This window comes from Beta vulgaris, chromosome 5 (genome assembly GCF_026745355.1).
Source record: "Beta vulgaris subsp. vulgaris cultivar EL10 chromosome 5, EL10.2, whole genome shotgun sequence".
NCBI lineage: Eukaryota > Viridiplantae > Streptophyta > Magnoliopsida > Caryophyllales > Amaranthaceae > Beta > Beta vulgaris.
This window is the reverse complement of record NC_079206.1, coordinates 53983113-54000922: the sequence shown is the minus strand read 5'-3', so window position 1 is coordinate 54000922 and position 17810 is coordinate 53983113. Positions and strand designations below refer to the sequence as shown.

Genomic DNA, 17810 nt, shown 5'->3' with positions numbered 1-17810 from the left:
TCAGAAATATTAGAATACTTTAAACCCTCTTTAAAAGTGTTTAAAAATCTTTTCCATCATTAAAATTTCAATTATTAATACTTCATAGTATAGTACTACTAAACTAGTCATTAAAAACACTTAAAAACCCGTAGTTTGATCATAAAAGCTCCATCATAAGCATATTAATAAAAATTCTCACAACTTAATTTATTAAAAACTCTTTAAAATATACTTAAACATAACCAACATCATAAGAGTACTCAATTTCATAAACTATAATATACTACTATAATTTTCCAACTCATAAAACCTTAGAAATCCATGATTTGATACTTAAAACCTTAATTTAAACATAATAAATAAATCTAAAATTTAATTACTTTATTATATAAATTACATAATCTAAAATTTATATTTAAATCATCAAATTATAACTTTAATCATAAACACATTAAAACAATCCTTAAAAATATAAACTTTGCATTAAATAAAACTAGAGGAAGAAAATAACCGAAGAAGAGGAGGGAGGAGACACGACGCTGAGGAGGAGGAGGGAGGGCACCGAGCTGGACTGTTGCTGATGGTAGTCCGGTGTGGCTGCCGAAACACATGAAGAGGCGATAGAAGAAAAGAGAGAGAGAAATAGAAGAGAGAGGAGAAAATAGGGAGAAGGAAGAGAGATAAAATTAACCGAGAAATTTTGGGGGTTTTGGGGTATATATAGTTATCCCTTTTGAGTTTAGGAAAAGGTGTTTGGACTTTAATAATATTTAATGGTTGGTGATTTGCATAGTTCAGTTCCTCTAACTCAATTTAAAATCCTTTTCACTAAATCAAAAGGTATTTTAAGCTATTTCAATAATTTTTAAATTATAACTAAATAAAAACATTTGACTACTAAAAACCATTAAATAATTTCTTTGACTTTAAAATAGTCAACCTTTTAAGAAAGAGATCATGTAAACCTTAAAATATATATAATATACATTAAAATGCATTTATAAAATTCATAAAATAATGGGGGATTACACAAGATCCCACTTTGACGATGTTTTTTCTTACATAATGGAAGAGGAAGATTGTCAGAGTTTGGTTGATGAATAGTGTCCAAATGAGAAATGTTGCATGTATTGTGGAAAGGATGTAATATAAGTTTTGCTGAAAAGTGTCATAGAAGTCATTTGATTCCATAATTGAATCAACCCATACTAGTTCCATTTTGAGGAATGTTATGGTAAAATTTTGTTTGAAACGATATGGTAGAAAGCATCGTGTGACTTGAAGGACATGATCCGTTGCGACTCTTAATTCAACTTCTAAGTAATAGTTAAGGTCTGGCAAGAGGTAATTATAAAAGGAAAATTTGATTTAATTAGTCTCAACTTTGGGCGACCTAACAAAAACAGTCACAACTTTCGTTTTTTATTGTTCAATCCCAACTTTTTCGGGTCCTTTACAATAACAGTCCAAGTTAACCAGTAACCGATTTAAGAGATTAAATATTTCTTATTTTAATTTTTACTTTATTTTTGTTGTTTTAATTATATATTTTATGTTTTAATTCCCCCCATCCCCTTTAATCTCCTCTTCCTTCTCTCCAGCCATCCACCCTCTCCCTTTCCCCCCTCCCCCTCCCCCTCCACTGTTGAGTGCCGACTCCCTGCCACTCCCTCCCCCTCCCCCTCCCCATCCCCATCCCCATCCCCTATTGACCCTTTGCTGGCACCACTTTTCATTCGGTACGTCAACCACCCCCTCCACCTCCCCTACCACTACCGTCCCCTCCCTCTCCCCTGCCAGGCTGCCACCCCATTTTTCTGATTCACATCTCACAAACCCATTAAAATAGAAAGAGAGAGAAAGAAAAAATAAAGAAAAAAAACCAGTACCAACAAGATTCTTGCGAAATTCTCATCAAACATCAAGAACAATTAAACAACAACAACAAATTGAATAACAAGAACAACATCTACTCCCGCCGATTCATGCTCTCACAAAAACACATTATACCCACCGGATTTTTGTTAAACCCATGAATTTGGCCACTTGATTTCTTCCAATTCCATGGATTCAAATGGTTTTAAGATTTTTATATTGAGGAAATTGTTACTGAGATACTGTTACTCTATAAATAGGGGAGACTAAATTCAATTTTGCATCACAAAAACCACAACAAGAAATGATCAAAATCAACTAAGAATTTATATTACTCTTCCTCTATTTTTCTTCGGCACCCAAAACCAAAAACCATATCAACCACCTGTCGACCACCACCGACGAGCTCCAACAACGCCACTAAACTGCTGCCAGCAACCGCCTCTCTCCCATCTCCTTCGCTGCTCATCTCCCACCACTCACTCCCCTTTCTCTCCTCTTCGTAACATCACTCCCCCACCCCACCCAAACCCAACCCTTCGCACATCCTCCTCGCATCCTTCCACCATGAAGCCTTCGAATCCCCTACTACCTTCCACCTCGTCGCAGGTTTACAAGGAGAAATGTGCTGCCATGGGAGGAGAATTGCGAATTCGAAGTTTTTTGGGGGTTTTCACAGAAGTTAGGTAGAAGGAGAATGTGTTGGCGGGGATTCTGGGTTTTGTTAACTAAAAAAAGTCACGTGGAGGCACATGACTAGTGTTTACCTGCATTAGCAGGTTGGTAACCTGCTAGGTCCACGCATGTAAAGTATCCCCAAAAGTTGGGACTGAACAATAAAAAATGAAAGTTGGGACTGTTTTTGTTAGGACGCCCAAAGTTGGGACTGACTAAATCAAATTTTCCATTATAAAAATGTTATGTATAAGCTATTATAGTTGCAAATGCTAAGAATAAACTATTCGCCACATAAACGCAAAATAAGTCGAACTTTATTCTAACTTTTATAAATAATCTTTCTAAACGGAAACCATACTTAAAGAGCACTAGTAATACTTCCCAGCTAGTTACTAACTTATTATTAAATGCTCGTCTTAAAACTTAAAAAGAACACGTTCTTAGAAGCTTAGTAAGGACGACCTCAAAAGCATAAAAGGGACATTATTATATTGCAATCGAGGTAACAACTACTGCTAGTACCCGCAATTCCCTTGAAATGTGTTTTATGAAATCATAATATGCTATTGAAATGATGATTAATTTTTTTATTAGAAAAGATAATTGGTCCGAAGACCAACCCATGTTAGCTACTAGCATGCAGGCATACCAGCTCAAAGGATGAGTACAAGGCTAAATAACCCAAAAGTAAATGTCCCAACATATTATTGGATGGGGATTCGAACTCAGGACAATACCCTGTAATTCGGGTTGGTACTCCACTAAGCTACCCTAAAATGATGATTAATTACGAACATGTGTTTTTGAGTTGCAGGATTATTATTTATACATGTTTTGATTATATATTTTTGAGATTCATATATATGATTCAATAAGATGATATATGATAGTAATTAATCATTGAAAATGTAAATGTTTATGAGATGTCATTGAAAGACTGGAAACTGAGTTACTGAAGTATACAAATCATTGTTCAAGTAAAATAAATGTAACATGATAAATTAAAGTCAAAGAACTGGTTGGATGTATCCAGTGACTAACTGCAGGTTGTGAACATACCGTACTATTTATTGGGACTAGCCCGTTATTGTTTGCTGGGGCACTGGCCCACTACTGTTTACTAGACCCTTGCATATTAATGCATAGAGACATCCCCGACTAATGTACAACAACTAGAATAGAAACTGATAAAATGGAATCATGAATTATTCAAGTGAAGCGGAATGAATGTTGTTTTCTTACATATTTGAAGTATTTTTCCCTCCGTTTATAAATAAAATGAATTAAAGTGAATTTACGTTGATAGAGTAGTTCGTTATTGAACCTCGACACATAACATTTTGTTTTTGTGTTTTAGGGAATTGCAACACCATTTTAAAGGGATTTTGCTAATGAATATTATGAGTAGTTAAAGCATATATATATTTGGGGCTCCTTTCGGGAACTCGTGGTAAGAAGGATTTTCTCTGGAAGCCCAACAAGCCTCAATCCCTCCACCATTAAATTTTTTTCTTCCACTGAAATCTAAACCTTGGTCTCGCATGTAGGAGTGCAGAAATCATACTATTAGACCCAAGGTTTCTTGGTAAGTAGTTAAATTTTTTACTATATGATATGTTCAGAATGTCACTCTTAAGATTTGTAAGGCTCAAATTGGAACGGTAGCAAAGGAAGGATCCGGAGAGATTACGTTGACTGATGATGTTATGTGTATCCTACATTTTGGAAGCTAGAAGGATTATCGTATGATTATTATTATGATTGTTATTGATAAGTTTTATAATATTATATAATCTCAAGGACTATTTAAGGTTATTATTGTATCAGTGATCCCATAACCCACAAGTTTAAGTTCAATTTTCACTGCTAATTATAAGTAATTGTGATTAATTAAGGATATGAATTTTCGAGACGTTACATAAAGTCATACTCTTCTTTTTGTATGTACTGAGAGTATGTACAATGGGGCTCTCCAACTAGCTCTCCAAGGAGAGAGAAAATGGAGAGCCACCTCTTACCCAACAATGGGGCGCTTGGGTGTGTCTTGGGTGCCTCTCCATGGAGACACTTTGCCAAAGGGCTCTTGGGAGAGATACCATTTGGGTTGATGGAGAGATGACTCTCCAATGTGTGGGACCCCACCTTTTTATTGTAATTACTTCAATTCTTTTTTTTTCATGCAACCATTTAATGATCTTTTCTATAAAAATTATAAAAAAGATGGTAATAATTATTATGCCAACAAGTATAATTTTCCTTTATCTATAAATGAGCCTAATATTGGATATTTAAAAATTAGTTTTTCATGTTGTAGGTTAATTCTTCATTCCATGCCAAATTTATGAAAATTAAACATTAACACTCATAATTATATTGTTTTTTAAAAATTCTACTTTGCTTAAATTATGAAAAAGATTAATTTGTAATTATATTTAATTTACATGAATAACTTAATTTATATAACTTTGATCATAATATGAAATGAGGTTCATTTATTGACATAAGGACCACAAAAGAGCTCTTTAAAGGGTTTTATTGTTGTTGGGTGTTTTTAAACATGGCTCTTGAGAGTAGCTTGAAGAGAGAGAATAGGAGAAAGAGTGTGAAGAGCTAGTTGGAGAGACACCAACCATTGTACATGCTCTGAGATGTAAATAAATTCATGATTTTTTTCCGTACAACATCATGTTCAAAATAACATAGGTCGTAAACTCATAATGAAAAGAACATTGAATAAAAAGAACATGCACTCTAAACTCAAAGAACAAGGTGCACGATGAATGCCCCTTCTAAATTGTGGAAATCACCGTAAACCGGCCATTAGAGGTCGAAAGAGACTGACTACTCAGTTCAAGAATCACTTTACATTTGATGTCACTTGAAATTGCAGCTACTACTATAATGCAGCTACTGTCTTGTTTCAAGATACTACAACGTAAAAGAGTTATGAATCACATGTCACCTGTCAGCTGTCTACAATCACCTTCAAGCTATGGATGTACAATTAGCTGGTGGCAATATATGTACCTCTTGAACGCATAGAAGAAAAAATTGACCCCAGAAGAGATTTTTCTGCATATGCAGAGTTCCTGTGTTGCTGGTAAGCTTCTAGTCTAGTTCAACGGCTTTCAAACTCGCTAATTACTAGCCGCAAAAAAATTGGTTTCCTCTGAATATCAAAACTGATCTATGAAAGGTTGTAGTCTAGCTTCACGTTCTTTCAGCAGTCTCTACCTGGTCTTCTTCCATAGTGGAAACAAAACAGAAGAAATACTATCAGCAAAATAATTCAATACTGTCCATGATTAAGTCAGAATACTGGATATAAAACACCGCAACAACCAAAGCAAAAACAAACAAAAAAAAAACATAAGTAGAAAGAACAACCCGATATGATCACCAGGGGCTTGGTTCAATTTCGTTAGAGAACAAGTCTCAACATATATTGGAGAAAAAGCTATAAAAATACAAGATGGCATGCTACGAGTGCTTTGAATTATCGTTTTATGATAGAAAGAAAAAGGACAAAGAAGGTGAAGGAAATCAAAGTCCAAATACTCTCTCCACGTCTGGCAAAATTTGTAAAATGATGATTGTGTGAAAGTATCTATATGACTTAATATGAGATAAAGACTGATTACAATATTCTACATACTTCAATCATGAGTTACTAAAGCTTAATAAACAGGCAAATCGTGGCATAACATTTGAAAAGAAAGTAAAACATCTCTAATTGGCTTCTTATGCAAGTAGATATATGCAATTATTAGATTGGCAACAGCAAGACCTGGAACAAATTTGTCAGACCAGCTGGGGACATGGATTTCAAGACAATAGAATGTAGAGGACATGAACAGCACTATACTCAACTCTGAGATGCGAGGCTTATAAAAGGGATATTATCACGTGTTCCATTTTGCATGTATTGCACATCCATCCAGTAAGAAGAAATAAGGGGACTAAGAAAGGAATATGAAAGGAAAGGAAACGAAATGAGAAAGGGAAATGTGTTTTTGTGTCTGGTTCAAGAGATTCAGTCATTTGGTTTCTCGTTCATAGAAGAAGGAATAGAGAACCTCATCCTCATCCTCATTTTCCCTTCACGCCCTAACTCCATCACTGCCACCAACATGGTGTTGTTAGAGTGAGCGCTGGTGGTGAGGGGTAGCACTGTGGCGGTCCAGGGTGGTGGAGAGTGGTGTTGTTAAATCCCGGGGATGGTGTGGCCGTGTGGGAATCAAAAAATAGGCTTTCGGTTAACTCCAATCACCAAATTGAGGAGGGAATAGAAAAATAAATATATTAAGCGAATCAAACATCCACCAATTAAGGTAAATATCACTATCATGTGAGAACAACATTCTACAAAAGGTAGCGATGATCATATAGTAGTATTATCTAATGCATTAAATTGTTAAGTTGATGCATATAAATGGGACCAACGGGATGAGTCTTACCGGGACCACCTTTCTCCTTTTAACTTCTGACCAACACTTTTACAAAACATACAAAACTGTATACCATATGAGTTAGGTAGCTTTTAGTGAAAAGTATTAACACTAGATAAACTAAATTAATACATGTAAGTTACTAGTTTTCCTTTGAATTAAGCAAAACATAAACTATCCAATTAAAATATAGTTTTATGTAATAGGAGTAGTTGAACTAGAAATCCTACGTATAACATAGTTTGTAGGCGATCAAATTTAAGCTAAAAAAGGAAAACATTAAAAAACGAATGATCGAGGTTATTTGAGATTATTCGCATATACGAGTTTTTTCAATACTTCTATGTTGGGATTAGTTACTAGTTCGAATTTGATACAAATTTATATTTTTTGGGAATTAGTTGGAATGTGTTCATATCTATTAATAGATTTTTGGTTCACACGACCTATTGCCGCAGAACAAGTAATGTAGATTATAATTCTCTATTTTTTCCCCAAACCAAAAGCCCTAAATTTCCTACTCATCAGAAGCTGCCCAAATACCAATCAACAGTCAATTCTTAGCAGCCACCCAGCCAATACAGCTTATTGTGAAGAATTTGGAGTAGGAGTCTGAACAGTTAGAAGTTTCTGGGAGGACTTGGGAACTAAAGAACTAATATATTTGCAAAGGAATGCACGAGGGAATACATTATTCACAAGATGCATAGAGGATAGAGATACATTTGTGGCTTCTGTTAATGAGCTCTGGAGGGATTCAATAGTAGGAACTAGGAAGTTTTAAGTGCTGAAGTGTGCAATCCAGCAAACAGAATCGAGATGTCAACGTGCTTTTCCTAGTCAAGAATGCTGATGGTACCCATATTTAGTACATGATTTCCTGATAATTCACTTATCATTCTGCACGTCTTTTTGCTATCACCTTGGGAATGGAAATTAATGTTTACCATCTTCCAGAAAGAAAATGTCCACCAACTAGTCAATTTAGAAACAAATATATCATCATCCGCAAAGTGCAAACCATATGATATAGTGTTAACTGTTAACAAAAAGAATTCTACATTAATTATAAACAAGCATTAGATATCTAAGCTGAGATATTTTCTCCAAAGCAAACACTCAAAGATTCTCTAATCCATGAAGACTAGCTCCTCATATGTAAATAGATTCTACATCGGTCGTGATTTTTCCTACAAGCTTACCTTGGCTTGTAAGAAAAGCGGCAGAGCCCTCAGCCACAGAAGATGGATCCTCCAAGGTGGCTATATCAGCTGAAGCTGCAGCTCCATCCGTTTTCTTGACTTCATGATCACCATTTGATCCAATTAAAGTCTCTGACTCTTTGATGGCTACCTGAAATTCACCAAAGCAGAACATGCATAGCTGAGAAAACACACAACAGTCTTCTAGCCTCTCATGATAGGATCATGCAACCACAGTGAATAAACAGATTGTTATTGATTGTGATATGAATTATAAGCTTAATATACTTATCAATATTGCCAAACTATCTCCTGTATCTTATGAGGCATTAAGGTGTAGAACAGATTGTAAAGCAGGACCATCCTTCAAGCTATGGACTATTCTCCCCCATATGGGGGAAGATTACAGGCATAACAGTTACAAATTCATCTGAGCTCTGGACTCTTCAAGAGCATTAAATAAGAGGTACACTTCTCTTAATCCATAAGCTTGTTTTATGCCACTTTTTGCTCCCTGATATAACAGCAAGCTCCAGATAATTTTTCGCTCCCCTTCATTAAAACCTAACAAGTGCATAGAGATCCTCCATCTCCATGCCTAATTTCTCTTTGGTTCTCCATCTCCTTCACCCGCTCTTCATCTCCTTTTTCGTTTTTTAGGTTATGCGTCAGCCAGGTGGAGACCTAATTATATATTACGAAACTTTTGATACAGATTAAATAAAAGAATCTCTCATCCTACCCAAGTATATGATACAACTCTCTTGTATTGCAGCATTGTCCACCTTACAGCTATCTTGTATTGCCATCTTAAAGCCTTTTAATCAGACAAGTGAAAAATTAAGAGCAACTCAACAAAATTATTGCATCAGGACATCATCCAAGTCTCAAACTAACAACAAGCGGACGGACAAATGCAGTTGAAGGATACATCGAAAGAAAAGAGCTTCATCAAACAAATAGCACTTTCAAACATAATTTCTAGCAATTCTACACTTGGGTAGGGCAGTGCCAAAGCTGTCAGGACTCTGACAGCAATGAAGCAACTAACCTCGTGTGACTGGCCCACATCGGAATGCTCTGCACTTTTAGTGACTGATGCACTGGTAGGTTCAGCAGGAGACTCATGAACAGTCGAAGATATCATTATAGAACCCTGATTTTCATTCACCTTAGACTTGACATTTTCAGCAGCCTTTTCCCTGACAAGACACCACCATGAATGAAATTTGAGAAAGCTGCAAGAAAAAGAAGTTTACATAAGAAGAGTAGTTTAAGAGCTGGAACCTTACCCATGAGGAATCAGGTTTGCTGCACAGGAGGTTGAAAAAAGAACTCCACGCAAAGGCTTCCCATCAATAGTAGTTTCAATCGTATATCCAGTCGCAAGGTTTTTAGTTACCTTAGCTTGAAATGTCCTCTTCCCTATTGGTGGTCGGTACATGTTTAGATGAAAATACTGTTGACCTGCATAATAGTTCGTTGCCTTTAAATTAAGACCCCAAGCCTATGCATTTGAAAATGGAAAAGAGAATTTTCTTGGGAACATCAAGTAAAGTGGTTATGTGAAGGAAAAAATAAACCGTAACATTAGCAAACTATGAAAATAAAAGGCAAAGGTCCTGAAATTGTTGGTGCCACAGTGGCACACTGATAGTAAGCAACAAGATTAATGTTAGCTTCAATATGAACGGGAAGATAATCCAATGCAACAGAAGATATGGATCTTCAAGCTCACCTATTCTTTCTCCAATGCTACCTAGCAGGCTCAGTAGGTTCAGCAATCTATCTTGGAATAAGTTGTCACACATAAAAATGTTAAGGATTCCGAAGTGATCTACATGTCCATAAAATATACTTCCACTTTTCCAAACAACATGCATAAATCACATCCATGAAGTCATTTCAAATCTCTTTGAAGCAAGTATTCCAGATTTGTTGCATCCACTCTAATGTGTATGACAGTACAGGTCTAAAAAGATTCAACCTCTAAGGTCACTTGGCAAGGCTTGCTGGTTCTACACTTCTATGGACGGATTCAGGCTGCTATTGCTCCACTGGTGACTGGTGTATGAGATATGGTAACTGAACACAAAAACTATGATTCTACATCAGAGATACACACTATCAAATTTTTTATTACACTAAAATATGTCACCACAGTCAAATTCATTGGTTTGAAATCCTTCCTTACTCAAACCACACACTACGGCACTACCCCAGACAACAATTTCAACAAGTGCAGGAGCATTAACCACTGTGCTCCCAAGAGCCATGCCATAAAATTTTTAAAATTGATTAAGTTGGCTAGCATTATCAATCACCATACTGCAGTTAAACTGTCAGAAGATCAGATGACTAAAGCAGTAAAACTAAAGCATGAAGTTGAAGACCATGGCATCTGACAAAGTGCTTGAATTAAAAAACGACATCACATATTGCTAAATTTAACGAGAGACAAATGAGAGAATACTACATATATATTGTCTTACTTTGTTGGCTATTATATGGCGTAGAAATTGGTTGGCTAAGATCAGCTGGTTCAAATGTGACAAGGGATTTATCACTAGCCGAAGAAGGAATGTATTGTTCTTGACACTTCATCTTCAGCTGTTTTCTGAGAGATAATTTTTCCAACCTTCGGTCATCTCTTCCATCATCTCTCAAAATTTCTGGTATCAATAATAGAATGCAATCAGATACACTTTGCAACTTTATGCATCTCAACTGGCGGGAAAATAATTCTCATCAACCAAATACTGTTACATCACAGCAGAAAAGATACTGATACATATGTATATAAAAATAAACGATAGATAATATTACGACCTGTGTGCAAGAAGTACATATCGTCTAGTGCCTCTAGATTTTTATTGCAACCGCCTATGAACACCAAAACGCCACCCTTTGATGGATCCAAACAGTCACCAGACATGGAGAATCTGGCAGAAGGTCCGTCACCACTGGATATGATTTTGGTCCAGATACCAGTATCTAGAAGATGCATTAAGAAAAGCAATGAGTAAAACACACTATTTTAGTAGAAACGATGGCATCATTTCAGAATACATTAACAGCAGATAATGAGAAAAAAGAACAAAAGTGATGGGAATTTGCAAAGACAACACAATGAGCATTTATACAGAAAAAAGAAAACCAACAATTAACTCTAATATGGGAGATACAGAACATCTCACAAAGTTACTCGCTTTCATAGAGATTGAATTTTACAAAAGAAGGATTCATCAAGGTCCTCGTTGAGGTATCCCTACATATGACATATCATCACATAGGTAGCACAAACTTTAGCTTCAATTTTCTCAAAAGAGATCATCTTTAGCATTGTATTTTGCCATACATTGAAGTTTAGGATACTTGTCATGTTCACAGTCAAGCCCAATTTCCCTTAAATAGAGAATACAATCGCACAGCATCTTCTGAGAACCCAGAACAAGAAACTGAACATCTTAGTCCTTTCTATCTTAGTAGACTATTAGACATTTAATCTTCAACCAATATGTTTGTCACAGGTCAGTTCAAAAAAAGAAGTACGAAGCAACAAATAAATGACCATGGATGGTTCAGAGAGATTTCTCTCTAAATTTACAGCAAGCCTCAACATGTCCGAAGATATGAAGCCTAAATTGAGGACATCCTTGTGAAGATGTGCTGAAATTCACAATACCGCAGTCTTAAACTTTTCTAATATAGGTGTGAAGATTTCACTTGCTACAATAGTTCTATGTTATTACAAACAAAAGCCTACGGCAGGTACAAGCCCAATATGTCAATTGTAATAGTTGTGTTGCATTTCTTTTTTGTTTGTTATCTAAGTGCTCTTGTGTTCTTTATAAGATAGTAGTAGATGTCCTAATTGTATTAGAAAATCTAAGCTGGGAGAATCTCGACATTTGACAAATTCTGCTACCCATTGCTAGTTATTTGAAATTAAGTAATTGGGAGTCCTAAATACAGGGTTATAGCTCATTGATATAAATAAGTGTACAGATAATCTAAAAACCATGGAAGGTGTGATTGCCAAATGCCGATTGGGACCCACCTTGTGCACGTCGTGGGCATCAAAATGTACTCATGTGTCATGACTGGGGTGATGAAGTTGGAGTGCATTCCTAAGAAGGACTAAGACAAAGTGGGAGTCCATGCGACTTGTTATCATGGCATGTTAGAAGAATTACTGATATGAGCCGATTAATAATGACTTTGTGACTTTTTCCCTGGTTGAAATTTTCACATTAGAATTTTAAATAGTGCGTTCTTGTTATCATTGGTCTCGAAGTTTATGACAACTTCCTGGTAATTGGATGGAGATTTATGGTTAGACTTCTTCACATCTTTAGTACTAGGTTAAGGCTAAATTTCACATCTCATTATCGGTTGTTCTGCACTTAATGTAATCAGTGACCTTTTCACCTATTACACTTCTATCTCCAGTAGACTTTGACCCACTTATACATGTGACCAACTCCGCCAATTTAGTTTCGGCAAAGGCTGAAGCAACAAATGTTGATCATGCTTATAAGTGCGCCCTATCAGTACCAAATTCTGCAATTACAAACCACACATAACTCTTTGTGACAATTGTGTCCCTGGAACCGCAATAATCTATCTACTAAAATTTAAAAGTGGAAATAGCAACCATGCATCCCCACCAAATCAAACCAAGAACAATTGCTTCTGCCAGTTTTGATCCCACAAAGGTGGTCATTAAGAGCATCAACTGCATATAATACACATGTGGGGAGGAAGTTGACAATTGTGTCCCTGGAACCATGATAATCTATCTACTAAAATTTAAAAGTGGAAATAGCAACCATGCATCCCCACCAAATCAAACCAAGAACAATTGCTTCTGCCAGTTTTGATCCCACAAAGGTGGTCATTAAGAGCATCAACTGCATATAATACACACATGGGGACGAAGTTGAGCTAAAAAAAGCAATTCAACAACACCCATTAAAATCTAAATGACGATAGATGTCTTTTTAGCTCTTGTGCAGTTTACAATAAGATCAACAAGTACCTCAGAAAATAAGATACAAAGAGCAGTAAAATTATGAAAATGGTAGAGAATAAGAGAGAATAAACTTAGCTATGTTCTTACCAACATCAAGCATATAAAGATCATCATACAGGTTCTGGGCATCAGTGAATCCCCCAAATACAAATATGTGCTTGCCAAAGGCAACAGTTGAGTGCCCAGCACGGGGAGGCAACAATTGACCAGAAGTATTCAGCTCTCTCCAAACAAGAGTATCTGTTTGAACACACAATCACAAAATATAAGATTTCTCCCTCTCCCTTATTTCTAACATGGAAATATGCAATGCAAACAGAGAATGTCCAAAGCATCCCACTCGTGCCAAACAAAAATCATTAAGTTAACAAATAAGACCCCAATCAAATGATCACTTCACGAATGTACAGCATAAGCTAACTGTTGAATCCTCTTTATAACATATAAGTAATACTTTGTTTCAATTGGTCTGACTAACTACCTATAACATTACCCTTAGAAACTTTGTGCAAGCAGACTAGTATAGCGTGTATCTTACTCACTTCTATGGCGGATAGCACTAGCATACTCGTCTGCTGATTGAATGATATAACTTTGCAATACTTAAGGAAATGGATTAAACCTGTATCAAGGATGTGAACATCACACAAATAATAATCATGCTCATCTTCACCACCAATAACAACAATGTTATTCTTCCAAGATGAACAGGAATGGCTGTCACGTGCAGCTGGTGGCCTGCCTGATGTTGGAGCACGTTGCCACACAAAGCTCTCTGCAATTGGAAGGAAAGGCGACCTGACATCAATTCCTTATTCAGCCGTCACTACTTCCCAGCTTATTATACCATGGAAATGAAGCTAAGAGGAGTACTAACTACTAAGACACTACACAAGAGGGAATTTGGATATATGGAACAGATAAATAAAAATGAGCCTCCATTGCTGTATTTGTGCCATGTTAGCTGCAAATATTTGATGCATATGAACAATATGCCACTGCAAGATGTTAATATTGACGTGGGTTTCACTGCTTCACATGAGGAAAGAAAGCAGAGGGCTTACTAGTATTCAATATATAAAGATCATTATAGTGCACTTCACTCGGATAGTTCATAGATTTGCCACATCCGCCAAAAATGAAAAGTTGTACTCCAACAAGTGCTGCACTATGGCCTTCTCTTGCCTGTGGTCCATCTCCTCTTACATGTGGAGAAATCCATGAATTTGATGCTACAAATGTATGGACTATATTAGCAAAGAACCATCAAGTACCAACTACTTATCACATTAATGGCAATGGTAATACAATATATTATAAAGAGAGAGGGGTAAGAAACTTTGAAAGTAGGTGGTCTTATCCGCCACATGATTGGGATAAGGATGTGTTTTGTATCTTGGAACTAGGAACCATAGCAAACAAAGGTTTCCAACAAAAAAATGTGATGCAATTTAAGAGAAAAGAAAACCTTGTTAATCCCATTACTGTAATGCATCATGAGAAAACAAGGCTGTATATCATTAACCCATATGCAGGTTACATGGATTTCCATACAAAAGAAAGATCAGTAGATCACACAAATTACCCATGCATCCAACTCAACTCCGAGTTCATTAAAGATGTCACTCACCCTTCTTAAAATAAAATTACCGGGATACATTTAGATGTATAGAGCATCTTAAATGCAGTCTCATCAACTCGTCTTATATGGCAGCTACGTATAACCTTCACAAGTAAATACTTCTCAAGTCTTTGAAGATATAATACTAAGCCATTCAATATCTCATTATAGTTTGACATATGTCAATTTACTTCAGCTGATCTTCACTAGAAGAATTTTACTTAACAGGGCCAGGAGAGGATTAATTTAAATGATGCTACTTTGAATATAACTAGCATGTACTTGGAAGAAAAGTACAAGTACTAGTTTCAATGTGACATATGTTAATTTACTTTAGCTGATCTTCACTAGAAGAATTTTACTTAACAGGGCCAGGAAAGGATTAATTTAAATGATGCTACTTTGAATATAACTAGCATGTACTTGGAAGAAAAGTACAAGTACTAGTTTCAATGTGACTCCTGCAAACATATCATCATAATATGTTTCCATAGCATAAAAGATATCCGTAAGAGTAGTGCACAGGCAAAAACATTGTTTCAAAGAACTTACAAGTGTGTAGTATATGCAAATCTCCGAGGGGGTTAAACCCATCCGTCCCACCAAACACAAACAGATTATCATCAACTGTCGTGCAAGTATGACTATCCCTAGGAATTGGTGGAGTTCCCTTTATGGCTGGTTCACTCCAAGCTTGAGTATCTACAAACCAACAGCACAATATGAGATAATGATGAAGCCCCATAAAATGCACATTAAAAAAAAGCCTAGGGAAATAGGTTAGTGAAAGGGAAGGAGAGAAATTAGAAAGGGAAGGAAGTAGGGATAGTACATTGAGAGCTTGAGCACATTGGACGCTGTGGAAAAATTAACACCAAGACAGAAGTAGAAAAATGAGATAAATGAGGGAAAGTTGACCACATTCCCTATATAGATATGCAATGAATCTAGATCTCTATCTAGATACCACCGACATGAAAGCTCACGGAAAAAAAAAGAGATCTAAAATAGTACTAACGGCCCGTTTGGTAAGAGGTAATAAATGGTGGGAATGGTAATGCATTATAGTGTAAATTTGTACTAAAAATCCAATGTCATTACCTATGGTAATGCTTCTTCATCTCAAGTTATCCATTTTCTTTCTAAAATCTCATTACTATCCATTACCACTGGGGAAGATGGTATTGGGTGGTAATAGAAATTTATAAAGGGAAACCCATGTCTTGTGATAAAGTTTCATTCCAAGGTCATTAACATGAAAACTTCTCTACAAATTAACACTAAATTTGATTACCATTACCACTATTTGTGACCACTAACCAAACGGGGCGTAAAAGTAATACAAGGAATAGGAAGAAGGAAATCCAAATCAATAAGCTGCATTCTAAACTTATTTCCATAATATCTTCAATGCCACCTAAAACAAGAATCTCAGAAATACTATGCACACAAGTCAAGCAGTTATTTTGAGATACTAAAGCGCTTGAACACATCCTATCACCCCTAGGTTCCTAAAGCTGAGGTTTCCGATTCAAGTGTCAGCTAAGATGACTTGCGCCTTTGGTTCAAGAACCTTGCGATAAATTACTAAAATTTACAATGTAATGAGCCATCATCCATCAAGGAATGCAATAACCTACCATTACCACACCATACCATTTACTCCAATAACCAACCATACATAATTTCAAAATGTCTAACAAGGCTCCCATCTAGGGTGCAGTAAGACGAGTCGCATGTACACATTGTTATCCTAAATTGCAAAGAGGTTACTGTTGTTTAACCTTTGATCCAGAAGGCAACTAACAGGCTACTTGTTAATACCAAAAACGCGACAAAACAACAAAGAAGAAATAAAGGACAGTCTAGTGAAACAAATCATTTGGTGCAACGTAAAATTAAGTACAAAGAAGACTCTTTCAACTACACTGAACATACACTATTACTTCCAAACAAAATTCCAGCCGACCAGAATCTACAATTGAGTCTAATCAAATACTTACACACCCTCAAAAATCAGCTATTCCAATAAACTAAAAAATAAAAAGACAATAACCCTAAAAAAATTATCCCACCCAAGAATGCCCAGCACAATAATAATACAACTACAAAACCCATGCAACAAAACTAAACAAAAAACATCAACAAAAACCACATAAGTACCCAGAAATATAAAAAATAACAACATAATTCACACCAAAATAACAATGTTAATTCTCATAATGATTCCAATTAAAAAGACAAAACACCAAAAAAAAAAAAAACCCACGTCACAAAACATAGCCACAACAATTACAGTATAAAAGAAAGAATTCCCAGAACAAAATTCAAAATTAAAAATTTGATGAGAGAGAGAAACCCACCCACCAGTGTCAAAGACATGAACTTGGTTAGTTTGGGAATTCTGTTGGCCATAACCTCCAAACACATACAAAAGCTTCCCACCTCTAATGGCGTTACAGGTATGGCCCCACCTCTTGCCGGGCCCACCTCCCTTCTCCATTGCTTCGCTCATCTTCCATTTTTCCCACCTCATTTTACCCTTTTTTTTCTGGGTTTTTTTTGTTCTTTAACTTCTGTGAAAAAATGTAAAATTGCAGAGGAAACGAGGTCCTGTTCTTGTTCGTTTAGTAATTAGTGAGATTTGTCACCTGGAAAATGATTTTTTGACCTGGAAAGTGATTTCTGACTAAGGGTTTTATTTATGAAAAATTTGTAGATGTTTAAGAGTGAAAACTAAAAAATCACTCCTTTTCACCAAAAAAAAAAAAAAAAAAATCACTCTAGAGAAAAAATGGTTGGCAAACAAGAAATATGAAAAGAGTGATTAAGTGATTTGTGTCTAGTGGCCCATGAATTTGTGTTTAGTAACTCACCAACATAAATGAGTCCACCCCTATTTGTTACCAATTTGGATCTAAAATTGAAAAATAATATGGTGTATGTTTGCTCAATTTGGCCTAATTATT

General features: G+C 35.9%; 1 protein-coding gene across 6 annotated transcripts; it reads right to left on the bottom strand.

Moving 5' to 3' along the window:
• Nucleotides 1–5287: 5287 nt before the first annotated feature.
• LOC104907916 (uncharacterized) lies at nt 5288–17595 on the bottom strand. 6 transcript variants are annotated; one of them, XM_048644374.2, is made up of 12 exons: nt 17205–17594; nt 15394–15543; nt 14285–14452; nt 13843–13995; nt 13308–13460; nt 11015–11179; nt 10678–10857; nt 9924–9974; nt 9478–9652; nt 9237–9387; nt 8186–8336; nt 5288–5777 (listed from the first exon to the last, which is right to left on the bottom strand). In XM_048644374.2, exons 1-12 carry the CDS (start codon nt 17269–17271, stop codon nt 5746–5748), a joined length of 1596 nt encoding a protein of 531 aa, XP_048500331.1. In that variant the 5' UTR covers nt 17272–17594; the 3' UTR covers nt 5288–5745. The 6 variants fall into 6 exon arrangements, with proteins under 6 accessions (XP_048500331.1, XP_048500328.1, XP_048500330.1 ...); XM_048644371.2 differs by having other exon boundaries at nt 17209–17594; XM_048644373.2 differs by having other exon boundaries at nt 5288–5769; nt 17209–17594.
• Between the last annotated feature and the right edge of the window lie 215 nt (nt 17596–17810).